Consider the following 17,866-nt stretch of genomic DNA (forward strand, 5'->3'; position numbering starts at 1 on the left):
GGACACTAAGACTCTCATCATTGCTGTATCTGACTGAAAATTGAGTATGTCAACCAAAGTGCCACATGAATTTGTCTTGGCCACAGCTTTTGGAAAGCATGCAATAGTATGGATACACATGTCTGGGTCCACATGTGGCATTCTACCTGTCAATCAGATAAAAATGCTCAAGATAGAAGCATGTTCTCTATTCTTCAGCTTCCTTCCTAAATGAATTCAAAGACCAATTGTACAGGAGTCCCTCTTTTTCGAAGGAAGGAAGGAAGGAAGGAAGGAAGGAAGGAAGGAAGGAAGGAAGGAAGGAAGGAAGGAAGGGAGGGAGGGAGGGAGGGAGGGAGGGAGGAAATGATCCAAGGAAAGAAGCCCACATGACTTTGCTCCTTGGGATTCTGAAAGTTAGTGCTACAAGTGCCATGTTTAATTCACACCTTGGAATGCTGAGGGAAAAGGGCATAAGTCTCTCTTTTGTGCTGTAGTGAGAAGTGAGAAGAGGGCCTTTCTGGAGGGGCATAAAGAGTGGGAATTTGAAAGAGGCATTTCAGTGGACTTAAAGCATTTGCCATGGAGTCTTCTGTGTCGAGTGCTTGACACTTAGGATGTGCTTTGTCTAAGGGGTTTATTTTTTCTCTTATTTTTCAAAACAAAAATAGTTTTATTACTCTTATAAAATCATACTTCCTTATGAGAGGAATAAAATACAGAAAAATATAAGGCGAAAACTAATAATTGCAGAAAAATCTCATCATACAAAAAATCTCACTGTCAAAATATCCTTCTAGAATTTTTTTTTTTTTTACTGTATCAACATGCACAGGATTTTCAGTGAAATTAGGTCATACCATAACCAGTTTTTTCACTGTATGCTATTTTATTCTATGAACTCTCAGTGACACCTCACCTTATCACTGAATACAGTGCTACATTACCATTTTTATTGTCTGTATAGATTTTTTTATAGAGCATTAGCAGGATTTATTATTTAAAAATACCCTTGTAAAGTCTTGTATGTACATCTTTATACAAGTGTCTGATTATTTCTTTTAAAACTGATTTATTAATATTGAGTAACTATAAAAGAATATTTAAAATGCATAAAATATAAAGAATAAATAAGAAATGTGGCTTTTTTTTTTTACCACACTATTGCTGTGTTGTGCTTCTTTTCTTCTTTTGCTTAATGAGAGTTTTTCCCATTCTATTTCCCCCTCTCTGCCTGTTTGGAAATTCTGTTTTCTGTTTTAGTTCTTTACCAGTTACCCTAGAAATCTCAATACCCATTCTTACCTAAGTTTAAAGTTAATATGTTTAATCAAAAGCTCTTAGGTAACTTTAACTCTGATCGCTGTTCCCTGACATTTTAGTATTTTAATTTTTATCTTGTTTGATCTAACCCTACAATTAGGCCTAGGTTTAATTATTTTAAACTAGAATGCTTGTTTAGATTTACCCATGTGTGTTGACCCATTCTGTTCTCTACCTCAAGCCTTTTATCAGAATCATCTTCCTGAATCATCTTTCTAAAGTGTATTCTTTAGATTTCCTCCAGTGAAGGCCCATGATGGTTAACTCTTTTATTTTTTTCTGAAAAAATGTCTTATTTTTGCCCTCTTTTTTTTTAAAAATAGGTTTAATGAGATGTAATCCGCCCACCTTAAATTCTCTTAAGTTTAGATGAACTCGTTCATACGCTGTGTGTCTGGATTCTTTGAGTTGACATAGTGCTTTTGAAGTTCACTCAGGTTGTAGCATGGGTCAGTATTTACTCCATTACTTTTCATTGACAGATTATTTTTATTATTGTTCCAATGTGTGACTGGACCACATTTTGCTTGTCCATTCACCAGTTGATAGACACTGGGGTCGTTTATGAATAATGCTGTCATGAATGTTCATGCACAAGTCTTTATGTAGCTTTGTCTTTTCATTTCTTTTGAGTAGGTAACTAGAAATGAAACTACTGAATCATACAATTAATCTGTTTTTAACATTTTAACAAACTGTCACACTGTTTTCCAAAGTGACTGCTCCATTTTACAGTGCCCTCTAGCAATTATGAATATTCAGGTTTCTCTGTCTCTGTCCATACTTGTTAATGTCTATCTTTTGGTTATTACTACTGCTGTGTGAAGTAGTATCACATTGTGGTTTTAATCTGCCTTTTCTTAATAAATAATAAGGTGAAATATCTTTGCATGCACTTTGTGGTCATTTATACAGACGTTTTTCGTGAAATGTCTATTCAAATCTTTTTCCTGCCCTCATTCATACCCCCAAAAGGCACTTTTGCTTGGCACATGATTCTAGGTGTATAGTTATTTTATATTATCACTTAGACAGTGTTATTCTATGTTCTTCTGGATTTTGTTGATGCTGTTGAGGGATTGGCTACCAGTCTAATTGTCATTTCTTTCTACGTAATTGTTTCTTATCTCTGGCTGCTTTTAAGATCTTGTTTTTGGTGTGTTACAGTTTCACTGTGATGTGTCTATGTATATATTTCTATTTATTTATTTATTTGCTCATGTTACTTGGTGTTCATTCAGTTTTGTTTTGTTTTTTTTTTTTTTGTACCAGGGATTGAACCCAGCAGCCCTTAACCACTGAGCCACATCTTCAGCATTCCCTCCACTTTGTTCCTAAATTTTATTTAGAGACAGGGTCTCACTAAGTTGCTTATGGCCTTGCTAAGTTGCTGAGGCTGACTTTGAACTCACTTTGATCCTCCTGCCTCAGCCTCCCAACCCACTGGGATCATAGGTGTTCACTATCACACCTGGCCAGGTTCATTCAATTCTTAAGTCATTATTTCATCACTTATTTTCTTTTTTTTTCTATTCTTCTAAATGTTGCTGAGGCATCTATTAGAGCTTATCATTCTAGCCTACATGTCTTTCAACTTTTATTTCATATTTTCCATTTGTTTTCTTCACTGCCTCATTCTGTTTATTTTCCATTTTTCTAATTCTCTCTTTGATTGTATCCAATCTGCTGTTTAACCCATTATTGGCTATTATGGGAAGCCGAATAATGAATCCCTAAGTATGTCTACATCCTAATCTCCATAACCTGAAGATGTGAATGTGAATGTGAATGTGTCACTGTATGTAGCTAAAGAGACTTTATAGATATGATTAAGGTTGAGGACCTTGAGATCAGAATGTTATCAATCCAGCAGGCCCAATCTAATTACAGAAGAGTGGTTCAGAGAGATGAAGTTGGAGGAGGAGGAGTCAAATTGTGAAGGAGACTTGACTTGCCATTGCTAGCTTTTCTGCCTCTGCCAATTTATAGGAGGAGGTCACAAGGCAAGAGATGTAGGTGGCCTCTAGAAGCTGGGAAGGGCCCTCAGCTAGTAGCCAGCAAGAAATTGCAGAGATCTCTGTCCTACAAGCACAGGGAAGTGAATTCTGCCAGCAACCCAAATAAGCAAGAAAACAGATTTTCCCTACAGCCCACAGAAAGGAACCTCACCTTACCAACACGTTGATTTTAACCCAGTGAGAATTAGAATTGTGTTGTACTTGGCCTGCAGAATTGTAAGACAATAAATTTGTACTGTTCTAAGCTGCTTATATTGTGGTCATTTTTATAGAAGCAATAAAAAATGAATACTGATTTTAAATTTTAGTTATTTTTTATTTCAGAAATTCTGCTTGCTCTTTTTCAAATATGATAATCATGTTTATAATTTCCTTTTAATACTAATATTTTAAGCAACCCTTTAAAATTCTTCAATATAGTTTAAAACAACATTTTATAGCATGCATCTGAAAATTTACTGAGATCTTTGCAGATGTGGTTCTGCTTTCTGTTATCGCTACCGACTCTTGATCATAGAGCCTGGCTTCTTTATAAGTTTTTTTTTTTAACTTTTTACTTATGAACTCAGGCTAATTGGAAATTTACTATTGGATTTTGGGGGTCCTGAGTTGAAGATATGTTGTTCCTGGGAAGATTTGTGTTTATGCTCATCAGGTACTTTCAATCTAATATTTAGAAATTCCAAAGAACACCTTAAAATAAATTCTTAGCTTGAGTTTTTTCAAATTACCCAGGTAATATGAATGAGTGTTAATTAATATCACAAACCTAATGAATTAAGAATCTCAGGAAAGAGGGCTGGGGTTGTAGCTCAGTGGTAGAGTGCTTACTTAATGTGTGGGAGGCACTGGGTTTGATGCTCAGCACCACATATAAATAAGTAAAATAAAGGTCTGTTAACAACTAAAAAATAATTAAAAAAAAAAGAATTTCAGGAAAGACTTTTCTCCCTACTCATGTCAAACTCAGTAGAACAAGTTGCTTACTACCCATTCTGACAGGTGGATTATCTCTAGTTTACCCTGATATTGAAGATCCCAGATCTATGTAGGAATTTTCTCACCTTTGATATGAGGGAGGCATCTCCCTTTCATTGTACCATCTAAACAGAGACTTAAGAACACCAAGGTAACTTGATGCCCCCGGAGTAAAATCTGGCTATCTCTCTGGAATCATCTTTACTCTATATTTCTTTGGCCCTGAGGGTTTCTTAATATTTTTACAATTCAATAATATCTTAAACATATTTTTAGTTGTTGATAGGCCTTTTTTCATTTATTTATATGCAGTGCTGAGAATTGAACCCAGTGCCTCACAGATGAGCTAACATGGATCCTCAGCCCCAGCCCCTCAGTAATATTTTTTACAGTAATATTTTATAAAAGGTGTTTTTAATATCTAATCTGTCATGTTTAGTGGTTGTCACAACAGTGTACTGACAATTGCGGTACACTGCCAGAAATGGAATGTCTGGTTCTTTCTTTAGGATGAATTCTTACCTGTGGAATTGCTATATTCAAAGGTTTGCAAATATAAGATTTTGCCACATTATAAAGACTTTCTATTCAGTAAATTCAGACATCCTATTTACTTTCTATTCAGTAAAACAAAGCACCAAAAAACCACTAATGTCATGCCTTTGCTAAATTCCTTCTAGATTGCTTCTAATATCTATGAAGGGAAATGTGATTTTGGCTTACATCTGGACAGGAGATAAAATTCACAGATGAAACAGTAATTCCTCCAAATCAAATCATGTGATGTTTATAGGGCATAAAATAGGAATTCAAAAAAAGCAGAAAAATTTCAATCTGGTCATATCATGGCACCCTAGCTTGAGAAGTCTTTGATGGTTGGCTGTTGACTCTAGGAATCCTTAAAGTATCCCACCTGAGCCTGCGTGCTCTTGCCTGCCTTGTCTCCGCCTTCATCTCTCCTGGCTCCCTGCCTCCAAGCTCACTGCATTTGTCTCTGTTCTCCAATGCTTGGAAATCCATCTTTTCTACCCCCACGCACGCTCCTTTTCCTTCCCTCTCCTTTGCCCTATCTAAAGTTCCTCCATTCCTCCCCTGCTCCCCATCCCCATTATGGATTAGCATTCACTTATCAGAGAAAACATTTGCCTTTGGTTTTGGGGGGATTGGCTGACTTCACTTAGCATGATATTCTCCAACTCCATCCATTTACCTGCAAATGCCACAATTTTATTCTCTTTTAAAGCTGAGTAATATTCCATTGTGTATAAATACCATAGTTTCTTTATCGATTCATCTATTGAAGGTTATACAATTTAGCTATTGTGAACTGTGCTGCTATAAACATTGATGTGGATGCATTACTGTAGTATGCTGTTTTTAATAACTCCTTTCTGTATAAACTGAGGAGTGAGATAGCTGGGTCACATGGTGGTTTCATTCCAAATTTTCCAAGGATCCTCCATACTACTTTCCAGATTGGTTGCACCAATTTGCAGTCTCACCAGCAATGTATGAGTGTGCTTCCCCCCGCACCCACATCCTTGCCAACACTTATTGTTGCTTGTATTCTTGATAATTGCCATTCTGACTGGAGTGAGATGAAGTGGTTTTGATTTGCATTTCTCAAATTTCTAGAGATGTTGAACATTTTTTCATATATTTGTTGATTGATTGTATATCATCTTCTGAGAAGTGTCTGTTCAGTTCCTTAACCCATTTATTAATTGTTTTTTTTTAATGGTGTTAAGTTTTTTTTTTTTAGTTCTTTATATAACCTAGAGATTAGTGCTCTATCTGATGTGTGTGTGATAAAAATTGGCTCCCATTCTGTAGGCTCTCTTTTTACCTCACTGATTGTTTTGCTGAGAAGATGCTTTTCAGATTGAATCCATCCCACTTATTGATTCTTGATTTTATTTATTGTGCTTTAGGAGTCTTGCTTAAGGAAGTTGGGGCCTAATTTGACATGATGAAGATTTGGGCCTACTTTTTCTTCTATTAGGAGCAGGGTCTCTGTCTAATTCCTGGGTCCTTGATCCACTTTGAGTTGAATTTTGTGCCTGGTGAGAGATAGGGGCTTACTTTCATTTTGCTGCATGTGGATTTCCAGTTTTCCCAGCACCATTTGTTGAAGAGGCTATCTTTTCTTCAATATGTGTTTTTGGTGCCTTTGTCTGATATGACTTTAAAGGTGGGTGGCTGCATTTGAATATGTGGGGCAAATGGACACCAGTAGACCACCTTGGAAATTTATGTGGGTTTGTCTCTGTGTCTTCTATTCTGTACCATTGGTCTACAAGTCTATTTTGGTGCCAATACCATGCTGTTGTGTTACTATAGCTCTAATATAGTTTAAGGTCTGGTATTGTGATGCCACCTGCTTCACTCTTCTTACTAAAGATCACTTTCCAGTTTTCCCAGCACCATTTGTGGGAAAAAAAGACTATTTGGGGTCTCTTATTTTTTCCAGATGAATTTCATGATTGCTTTTTCTATTTCTATGAGAAGTGTCATTGAGATTTTTATTGGAATTATATTAAATCTGTATAGTGCTTTTGGTCATTATTCATTTGGCATATTAATTCTGCCTATCCAATAACAAGAGAGATCTTTCCATCTTCTAAGGTCTTCTTTAATTTCTTTCTTTAGTGTTCTGTAGTTTTGTAGAGGTTTTTCACCTCTTTTGTTAAGTTGATTCCCAAGTATTTTAGTTTTTCTGAGGCTATTGTAAATGGGAGTTTTCCTAGTTTCTCTTTCAAAGGGTTTGTCACTGGTGTACATAAATGCTTTTGACTTATGGATGTTGATTTTATATACTGCTACTTGCTGAATTCATTTATTAGTTCTAGAAGTTTTCTGGTGGAATTCTTTGGATCCTCTAGGTATAGAATCATGTCATCAGCAAATAGTTATAGTTTGAGTTTTTCTTTTCCTATCCATATCCCTTTAATTTCTTTTTAAGGGAGACTTTAGATGGGTGTGATGGCATGACTCAGAAGGTCACAAGTTCAAAGCCAGCCTGGGCAAATTAGAGAGACCCTGTCTTAAAATAAAAAAAAAAATTAAAAAGGGTTGGGGATTTAGCTTAGTGGTAAAACATCCCTGGGTTTAATTCCCAGTGCTGCAAGAAGAGAGAGATAGAGATTAATCTTTTGTCACATATGCATGCACATGCACACATGCACACACATGTAACTCACACATAATATGTATGAATTTCCAGATAACTGACCAATCCAGTACTCCAGGGCTAGCTTCCTGCACCTCAGAGCATCTGGTCAACCTGAAAGAGTGAGAGATGGAAAGTGAGGGAGACCAAATTTGCTTAAAGCATCCTACTTTTCCTCCACAGCACTTTCCCTAGTGTCCTTGTGTAATATCCTCTTTCTCTGCATGTGAACTATGGCTTGTTCACTGCTGTATCCTAGAATCTAGCTCAGGGCCTGGCATATAGTAAACCTTCATTGTAAAGTGGACTTTTAAGGGTAGCTGCATTTGAATATGTGGTGCAGTTGGACGCCAGTAGACCACCTTGGAAATCCTAACAGAAGTGAGACCATGGAGAAACAAAATGAGAAAAGACTGAAGAAATTCTATTTATTTATAATTCAGTGAGGACATATCATGTGTAGTTCTCATTGATCTAACCAATTATGCCAGACTGTTAGGACCCGTCCCTGAGCAGGGGGAGAATAAAAGGAGATGTGTCAGCGGTCCAGCCTGAGGTGTTGGGGCTGGATTACCAGAGATGTGTGTGGAGTCTCTCTAAAGAGGGAGGGATTTTCATTTGTGCCATGTTCCTGATGTCCCATTAGAAGGCAGGAGGAAGGACCTCTAGTTTTTCTTCATGGTTGATGGTATACGCTTCCTTCTTTCCTTCTTTCTTTCTCCTTTTTCTCCCTGGGGTTGACTGAAGGGACCCTATCAGTTCACCCTGGCTTCATCTTCTCTGAGACTCTGGTCCCTCTTTCTGTCAGGTATCAGAGTAACACAGCTTCCGACGTCCTTGAAACAATCACCAACATTCAGCCCAAAGAGAGTGGAGGTGGAGTGGGGGAGACCCGGGAGGCCATCGTGTACCGACTGTCTGAAGACATGCTGAGCAAGCTGCCCCCTGACTACGTCCCCCACGAGGTAAGCCGAGGTCTTCCCGCCGTGCACCAAGCAGGGAGCACCTCCCCTGGATGGTTCCTCCAGTCCCTCAGGCACTGCGCATTTCCTTTTTAGGTCTCCAACTTCCTTTCCACCTTTTGGTCTTCTTTTCCTTACTCTTTCCCAAGCATCATGCAAAGCCTGCTCTCCACGTCCCTGAAACCTTTCTCTGTTTCCTTTCGTCACCACTTTTCCTTTTTGTACCCCCTTTCCCTCTTTGGGTTCCTGTCTTTGGATGCTGGACCTCCAGACCCTCTAGTCCAGAGCCCCATGCCAGCCTCTGTGTTAGTGTATCCTGCATGTCATATGACCTGCTCTGTCATTCTCGACCTGACCTTTTCTGGTTGTCTCCTGCCCTGCATTTTGCATTCCCATGGAGCTCTTAGCCAGGGATAGGGAAAAGAGCCATTTAAATGGTCCCAGTCCCCAGAGTGCATGGCAGTAATTTTCTATTTCCTCTATCTCCTGAGTGTTAGCTGTTTTTTTTTTTTTAAACCTAAATCAACTCTTCTCCAATTTTTTAATCTCAAGACCCCTTTGCCAAATCATTGAGGATCCTGAATAGCTTTTGTTTATGATATCCATTGACATTTAATGTTAGAAATTTATATTGAGGATTTTTTAATATTTATTTTTTAGTTGTAATTGGACACAATACCTTTGTTTTATTTATTTATTTTTATGTGGTGCTGAGGATCAAACCCAGGGCATTGTACTCGCTAGGCAAGGGCTCTACCGCTGAGCCACAACCCCAGCCCTATATGGAGAAATTTTAAAAAATGGTAATAAACCCATTACATGTTAACATAAAAAGCATTTTTTTTACCTTTTTTAAACATATATTTTCCAAGACAAAACAATTCACTGAGAATGGTGGGATTGTTTCTATCTTTTTTGCAAATCTTTTTAATGTCAGGCTTAATAGAAAACACCTCTATTCTCATATCTGCTTCTGTATTCGGTATATCATGTCATATGACCTTTGGTAAACTCCACTGTACAGTCATAACAGAATAAAAGTAAAAGAGTGCCTGGTGTGGTGGTGCACACCTGTAATCCCAGTGACTTGGGAGGCTGAGGCAGGAGGATCGAAAGTTCAAGGCCAGCCTCAGCAATTTAGTGAGGCCCCAAGCAACTTAGCAAGACCCTGTTTCAAAATTTTAAAAAATTAAGAGGGCTAGGGATGAGGCTCAGTGGTAAAATGCCTCTGGGTTCAATTCCCCAAAAGACAAAAGGGTATAAAAGTCAATCAATATCTTAGTGTTTCTATAGAAAAAAAAAAAAAAGATTAATCCTGTAAACCTACTCCACAAGAATCCTTAGGGGGCTGGGGATGTGACTCAAGCGGTAGCGGGCTTGCCTGGCATGCGCGGGGCACTGGGTTCCATCCTCAGTGTCACATAAAAACAAAATAAAGATGTTGTGTCCACCGAAAACTAAAAAATAAATATTGAAAAAAAAGAATCCTTAGGCCCTCAGGGATCCCAGGCCACACTTTGAGAACTGCTGACCTAAGGTAATTTTTATCTATGGCAAAATGTCTGGGATATTATGAAAATTCTGTCAAGAGGTCCTCAACTTGAGCTTCCTTCCTCATGCAAGAAAAAGAGCTGTATCCTCCATCCTTCACCACTATTCTCAGCCTCCATCCTTCACCAATGATGGCCTTAGCTTTACCAGGGAGTAAAGTTTAGCTCCTCAATTAAAAGGTCAGAAGCTAACCTCTACTGCAGGGGTAACTGTGGTCTGTGTGCACACTCTCCTGCTTCCCGAAGCCTGGGAAAAGATGCACCCAGCAGCTGGGAGCCCAAGGGCTACCTGTCTAGGGGCTTCTACCTATAGCTGGAACAGGGAGAGGCCAGTTAGAGATCTGGAGTTATTCTGAAATACATCATATAGCCCTCTCGCTATCCTTTTCCCCCTAGAATTGACCATGGAAATGTTGCATTTAGCTAGATAGACGAACAACAATCTAGGCATCTATTTGTGCATCTAACCATCTACGTCTGATTACCGTGAGAAACAGTAATTTACCTATTGTCTGCAGATTACCTACGTAGTAAATTTGGTTTGTCTATGTTACTAAACTCTTTTATCTAAATTCTGTCTAAATTGTTTGTTTATCCTGGTCATCCTTTGAAATATTTCTTTTGCTTCCTTTTTAAAATACCTTAATAAGTTAACTCCTCTGCAGGCAAGTCTTCCACATTGACCCAGTTATATACCAATGTGTACTATTATGCCTTAATCTGTGCTAAACAACAATTAAAAAATCTTTAAGGCCAAAAAGCGAAGGTGTCACTGATTGGGTATTCTTAGAGATGCTTAAACTACAGATGGAGATAGCCTGTTTGCTCAATTGATCTTCAATCACTCCTAGAACTGATTAAATAGGGTTAAACAATTAGTGTGGATATTATTTATGAACATCCGGTTCTCAATCTGAAGTTTTCCAAGCACCACACTTAGCTCATAGAATGAGGTCATCATGGGGCAGTGGCTGGCATTTTTGAGGACTCATTATACAATGGGCCCTGTGTTAAGTGCTTTATATTCATTATGTCACTTAGTCCTTAGTACCAGCAGAAACCAAGCTAGGCGGTAGAGCAAGAATCTATAAAGTGAGCCAGGAGCAGTGGTGCATGCCTATAATCCCAGAGACTCTGGAGGCTGAGGCAGGAGGATTGCAAGTTTGAGGTCAGTCCCAGCAATTTAGCAAGACCCTAAGCATCTTAGTGAGACCCTGTCTAAAAAAAAGAAAGAAAGAAAAAGCTAGCATTGTGGCTCAGTGGTAAAGCACCCCTGAGTTCAATCCCCAGTACAAAAAGAAAAAAAAATTGAATTCAAACTGATTCTGGAACCAATGAGTGGATGGGTAACAAGGTATTTGGTTAAGACATTGGAATCAATGGTCTCACAAAGGAGTGTTTATATAGTAAGGGAGAAAGTGCTTCTCAGTTGGATAAATATGGAAAGAACATACTTTCAGCTGCTCTTTGGGTGGTTTTCAGGAGATAAATGAGGCAAAATATCTGCCTTGAAAGATTTTTCAAGCTGGCATGGGAAAATGAGATAAACTGACTCTATATAACTCTACCACAGGGTTGGTATTGCCAGAGGGAGGTCATGAGCCCTGGTTATCATTTGAGCTGCCCAGACTGGGTTGGGGCTGCATCACCAGGAAGACCTCTGTCCTGGCAATATTTAGCAGATGCAGTGTCGGGGATGTCACCTGGTGGATTCCAGCCTGGGGGGGAGTTTGCACTGAGGGACATCTAAAACCTCTTCCTCTTCCAAGATCATTACTATAGAAGAGCTGGGTCCTTGAAAATATGGCAGCAAAGTGAAGTTTGTAGATTGAAATTGAATACCCTCAGTTTCCTTAGTAAAATTAACTCTATTATGTAGAAGAGACTACCTGGTCCCAGAAACATGATGAAAATCCAACGTAAGACCACAACAACAAATTTTAATTTTATCAATAAAATGGCCATTTTAGTCTGGAACAAAAATCACACACAAAATAAAATCAGTATTAGAATCACATTTTTAGGGGGTCTAAGTTTTTCTCAAGCTTGTCTATCTTGAGTGAAATTCCTCTTTTATTTTTAATTAAAGAAAAAACCTTTTTGAATGGTGTCTCACTATGCTGCCCAGGCTGGCCTTGAACTCCTGGGCTTAAGTGCTTGTTCTTCCTCAGTGTCTTGAGTAGCTGGGACTTCAGGCAGGTGCCACAACACTAGGCAAGTTTTTCTTTTAAAACCATAAACAGGCCAAGGCAATTTGGGGCTGTTGGCATAGTAAATGGACCTGGGCTATTGACTTGATGCTGTGATCAATACCTGGGCTTCATTTCCCATTTGTAGAATTGCAGAAGTATTTCTGTAATTTCCCTTTTCATTAAGAATGAATTCCCAGAGCAGTCATGATCGAAAGGGGATATGTGTGTGTTCAGTTGCCGTAGGTGGAAGGGCTCAGGATGGAGACAGGAATAAGGCTCTGGAGACTGCAAAAATGTAGGTTCTAGAACCAGGAACTCAGGAGGCTCCCTGAAGGTTGGTATGGGGGACGAGGTCCAGGACCTCCACTGGCACGTTGGCCTATGATTCTAATCTTATTTGTTTTGCCTGCATAAGTGGCTCCGTCCAGGCTGTTTGGTTTTATATGACTGCTTTCCCCATTCATCTTTCAATCACTGGAAATGATCCATGTAATAAATCAGAGGCGTCCATTGCTAAAGGAAACTCCCACGCCAGAGGCCTGTTTTGTAAAATGGGAGCGGTTCAGAAGACCCCGAAGCCCATCTGTCTCTAAGAAGAGGTGTGGTTATCTCTGGCAGAGAATCCTACAGCTGATTCCAGGCTTCCTGATGATTCTTTGTATGGGAACATCATATCAGATTCTCTCCCTCTCTGTGTGTCTGTCCACATTCTTTCTATTCTGGCATCTCTCAGATTGTAGCTAACAGAAAGTACAGACTCCTGAATGTGAGTGCCTGCCAGTACCCGTAGCCAGTCTTTCTTGGCATATGTTACTAAATGGAAAGGTGAATATATATTGGCTTATTTTCCAGTAATTGTTAGGTTTTGTTGTTCCCACAACTAGAGGCTTTTGTATTGATCTCTTAAAAATGGTCAGTATACCCAAATGACAGGTCTGTAATGGCTCTCCCACAAAGTCAAATATTTTCATTGATTAGATTAGGAAAGGCTCTTTTTAGGCACCATAGCCAAGGCAACCATGATCTTAGGAAAAACTACAGCTAATCCTATTCTTTGGTAAGTGTTCTGTAAAGATTTTGGCTGTATTAACTTTCTGTGACATTTCTAATTACAGCTCTGCAAGCATAATGAAAAAAATATTCCACTGTACTCTTACAAAAGTTAGATTGCAAAAGAATATTCAACTGACACTCAGTACTTAATCATTTGAAAGGGGAAAAAGGTACAATTCTTATTTCAGCTTTTTAAAATTACATTTCCAATCATCAACTGAGTACAATCAGTAGGAAATAAAAATCATTTTGTTTGAACTGTAGTTTTTGAAGCTCAGAAAATGGGCAACTTAATGGCAAGTTTGGTTCTGCAAGAGATATTTTAGAGTTTGTTCGGTCTGGTAGAGATACACCCAGAAGAGGAAAAAGAATCCAGAAGGGAGACAGGTCACTGAAAGAGAAATAGTAGATGATTTTATCATGTGCTTTGTTTTAGGTGAAAGCTCGTTTGATAAAGATGGGGCATCTTAATTCCATGAACATATTTCTTAGACAAGAAATTGACAGGATGCAAAGGGTCATTTCAATCCTCCGCACTAGCCTGAGCGATCTGAAACTGGCCATTGAGGGGACAATCATCATGAGTGAGGTGAGCCGCCCACAGCTCAGCAGTCACCTCTCTCTTCTGCTGCTGTTTCTCACTCACATATGTTACCTTCATCTTCCTCAGAACTTGAGAGACGCCCTGGACAACATGTACGATGCTCGTATACCTCAGCTCTGGAAAAGGGTGTCCTGGGATTCGTCCACCCTGGGCTTCTGGTTCACTGAACTTTTGGAAAGAAACGCACAGTTTGCCACTTGGATATTTGAAGGGAGGCCCAATGTGTTCTGGATGACTGGTTTCTTTAATCCCCAAGGTAGGTGCTCCTGGGAGAGTGGGCAGCACTTGGACTTGTGTGGATGGACGGTTGGATAGTGCTATTGCATGGTGAAGGTACGCTGCAGGTGCTGGACATGTCCTCTCCACAGTTGGAGAACATAGATAACCCTGCTCTCCTTGCTTAACAAGTTTAATCTGAAGTTGTTCTTATCTTTCTTCCACAATGCAGTGGCCCAGTCCTCTCTTTTCCACCACTTCAGCAAACTGTCACTCTGTGGTTAGGGGAAAAAGAGTTATTTTTAAAAAATTCTCTCAAATTTTAGTTTTAAATGTTGGTGGAGAAATTTTTTAAATGAAGCCCCAGAAGAGGCAAAAAAAAAAAATTGTTCATGGAGGTCAGAAGATGAGACTGATTTAAAAAACTGTCATGTGATGTGGCAAAAATACTAAGGGAGCTTCGGGGGTCTCCCTCCCCTCCAAACCAGGATTTTTGGTCTTTTTTTTCCCCTGAAAGAGTGTTTTGTCATTCTGATTCATTTCTCCCTTCATTTTGAGACTGTTTACTCAGAAAGTTACCTGCTCCATGTCAGAGTTCATAGGGTTCGAAACCCAACAACTTTCTGTCTTACTACAAAACGGGTGGTTTTGCTTCAAGGGATTCTTGGCCAAAATGAAGAGATGTTGGATTTCTCATGGTTCGGCACCTCCTGGCGCCATTTGTAATACAATTTAAGAAACATTCACACTTACCGATTTAGAATGAGTTGCTTCTACTCAAGAAATAAGGTTGAATCTCATAAAGTAACATTGAGTAAAGGCAGCAAAACAGAAAACACGACATCTTGGATGATTCAATTTATACAAAGGACAAGGCCAGGTGCAGGCCTATGGTGTCAAAAGTCAGAATCCTGGTTACGCTGGGGGCAGGGGTGCAGTGATTAGGAGAGGGCACAGCAGACTTCTGGGGCCTGGGAATGCTGTTTTCGGAGTGGATGCTGGCTATGCGGCTGTATTCCCTAGGTGGAAATACACTGAGCCGGAGGCTCATGATTAGTTTTCCTCCTTGCAAGCCCTCCATTATAGTAAGTTGTCACCAGATAATTCCTGACTGGGGATCCTGAAGATATAGCATCTAATTTAATCAGGATTGTTTAAGCACCTTCCATTTGCCAGCCCCTGTGCAGGGTGCTTTCAACAGAGACAGATTCGAGACCTGATTCCTGCCCTAAAGAACTCCATAATCTTGTTGGTAAGACAAGTGCATCAGCAAACCTTAACTCGACGTGATGAGTGCTTCGTGTGAGAACTGGGTGGTCAGGGGACAGAGATGAATTGTGCCTGGGCAGGGCTTGAGAATGGCTTTGCATGGGAAGCAGTGAGTCGGGTTTGTAGTGGATGCAAGAAAAGGTCATTCCAGGCAGAGGCCTGAGCAAAGCCCAGGCACGTCCAGTGGAAAAAGGACACCCATCTCAGGACACAGGGGCTCAGGTGGTGGGGGGAGGCTAGAAAATGCTGTCTTTTAGAGGAGTTCTGGCTATGTCATGAAGGCCATGGGAAGTCACCAAAGCTCAGAAGATAATCCCAGGAGTTGGTGGAGGGTGGACTAGAATCCCGGGGCCCAGAGCAGTGAGACCTCTCTCAGGTCCATGGAAGAGCCTGGGATCTTAACAAGGTGCAGATGGTAGAACAGATTTGATGAATCAAATGGGCATTTTTGAGAGAGCAAGGAGAGGCTGTGCCTTCGGCTGCAGGCAAAGTACAGGACAGGGAGCAAGTTCAAGAGGGACCTTGGGTGGCAAGGCCAGGAGGAGCACTGGATTTCGGAGAGTGCTGGAGGAACATTCAGGTGCAGAGATGCACTGGGAGACCTGGAGTTCAGAAGCAGCATTAGGACCACTGATTTTTTAAAAATATTTTTTAGTTGTAGATGAACACAATAGCTTTATTTTGTTTATTTATTTTTTATGTGGTGCTGAAGATCGATCCCAGTGCCTCACATGTTCGAGGCAAGCGCTCTACCGCTGAGCCACGACCCCAGCCCCAAGGACCACTGATTTTAAAATCTGTGAGGTCATTGAGTGTATTTTTTTTCTTTTGGTACTTTATGCATTTAGTCCTTCATGAAATAAAGGTTCATATGTACCTGGTACAGGCCAGGTACACATACCTACTATGTGCAGTAAGAAAAGGCCAGATAATGACTGTTCTCACCCATGCAAAATTCACAGAATAGTAAGGGAGACAAACATTGAGCCACTACTTACATATTGATTACATTTGTGACAAGTTCTTGTAGGAAAAAATATTGGTTCATAAGAAAGCACAAGACAAAGATAACACATCTGGGGTAGGGGAGGCATGAGAGTGGATAGAAGTTACCCTGAGAAAATATTCCAAACTGGGATCCCAGGAGAAGCCACCAGGAGCCCAGAAGGCTGAGATCATTGAGTGTATTTTTGATATTCAGAGACCAAGGAAGTGGGATGGGTTCATCCCTGGCTTCCCATAGACACAAATGACAGAGTCACATCATACATCATGGCAATACACCTTCTTCCAATGATTATCTTGTTGTTTTTTTTACCTGTAACTTAAGATAGCAAAGTGTTAACCCCTCTAATTAACACTTGAACTGATCTTTAATTGAACTTGATTTTTATGGACTAATCTCTCCTTGTTAGTCTTGGTGAAGTGATGTTCAAACCAGAACAATATGGAAAGAAATGCAAATGTAGATGTACACTTTGGTTCACTTCTCATTTGCCTTCACCTGTTAATAATATGAATCCTTTCTCTTTTCTTCTGTTTTTGAGTGGGACTTTGATTCCTTCTCTCCTGGATCTCTGTGTCTTGGAAAGCCCAGACTTATGCAAGTGAGAACCCTTCCCTTTACACATAGGCACACAGGCACACTCGCCCTTATCTATGATTGCTCTCTGTTCATTGCATAAAAGACTGGAAGTCACTCTTCCTGCACACTAATCACTTCCTGCTTCCCTTTCCTCTTCTTGACAATTACTTTCTGTTCCACACACTTGGCCAAATCCAGCAAGCCTGTGCAAGCTCACAGACAGGGTGCACAAAGCCCTTTCCAGTTGGAGGCCTTGCTGACCTCCATGTGACAGCAGTAGGTTTCGCAACATGAATGTGTCTCCTGAGTTTTGTATCTTCTAACACCATCTCCTTCGATGGAATGAGGTCCTTGTTTAGTTCAAAATATTTTAGTTGATGGCTTTAAAAAATAATCCCACACAAAGTGGGTGGACTTCTCATGAAAACAGAAGGGAGACCAGTAAAGTAGAAGAAGGGGACCTGAGGGAGGGATGAGGAGAGGGAAAGGGGAAGTCCTGGGGAATTAAATCAAACAAATGATATTATGTGCATGCATGAATACATAACAATGAGTTCTGCTATTACACATAATTATAATGCACCAATAATCATGTTTTTAAAGACCCCACACAGGTAGGTAAAACACAATTAGGTTTGCAAAGAGGTCACCAAGGAGCCACAGGGTCATGACAGACACATACAGTCAAACTCACCTGGACTATGAAACACTTTCATGTTTCAATTTCGCATGACTTTAATTTTTATCATATTGTAACATAATGTGGCATCTGATGCTGTCCACTGTGTGTTTCCCAAAGTGACTTTGAGGACCTCAAGGACAGATGACATGCTTCAGTTGCCCCCCGGCTCTGTGCCCAAGCTGGCGCCTCTCAGAGCACTGTTCGTTTGCCTTAGGACTGGCCGATGTTTGTCTGTCATATTTGAGGAGGCTGAGTCAGCCGCCGTGCAGCTCAGCTGGTATTTTCA

At 40.0% G+C, this 17,866-nt stretch overlaps 1 protein-coding gene across 1 annotated transcript in view; it reads left to right on the forward strand.

The window, feature by feature from the left end:
- The window catches only part of DNAH8 (dynein axonemal heavy chain 8), a gene marked incomplete at its 3' end in the record, with an annotated part of 273,605 nt that overhangs the window by 245,190 nt on the left and 10,549 nt on the right, over window positions 1–17,866 (forward strand). The window contains exons 85-87 of the mRNA XM_081294489.1: window positions 8,276–8,432; window positions 13,661–13,813; window positions 13,895–14,084. Coding sequence (XP_081150615.1) covers window positions 8,276–8,432; window positions 13,661–13,813; window positions 13,895–14,084 — 500 coding nt within the window. The remainder of the gene's footprint in view (window positions 1–8,275; window positions 8,433–13,660; window positions 13,814–13,894; window positions 14,085–17,866) is intronic.

This window comes from Spermophilus citellus, assembly GCF_964194105.1.
Source record: "Spermophilus citellus genome assembly, chromosome: 5".
Classification (NCBI taxonomy): Eukaryota; Metazoa; Chordata; class Mammalia; order Rodentia; family Sciuridae; genus Spermophilus; species Spermophilus citellus.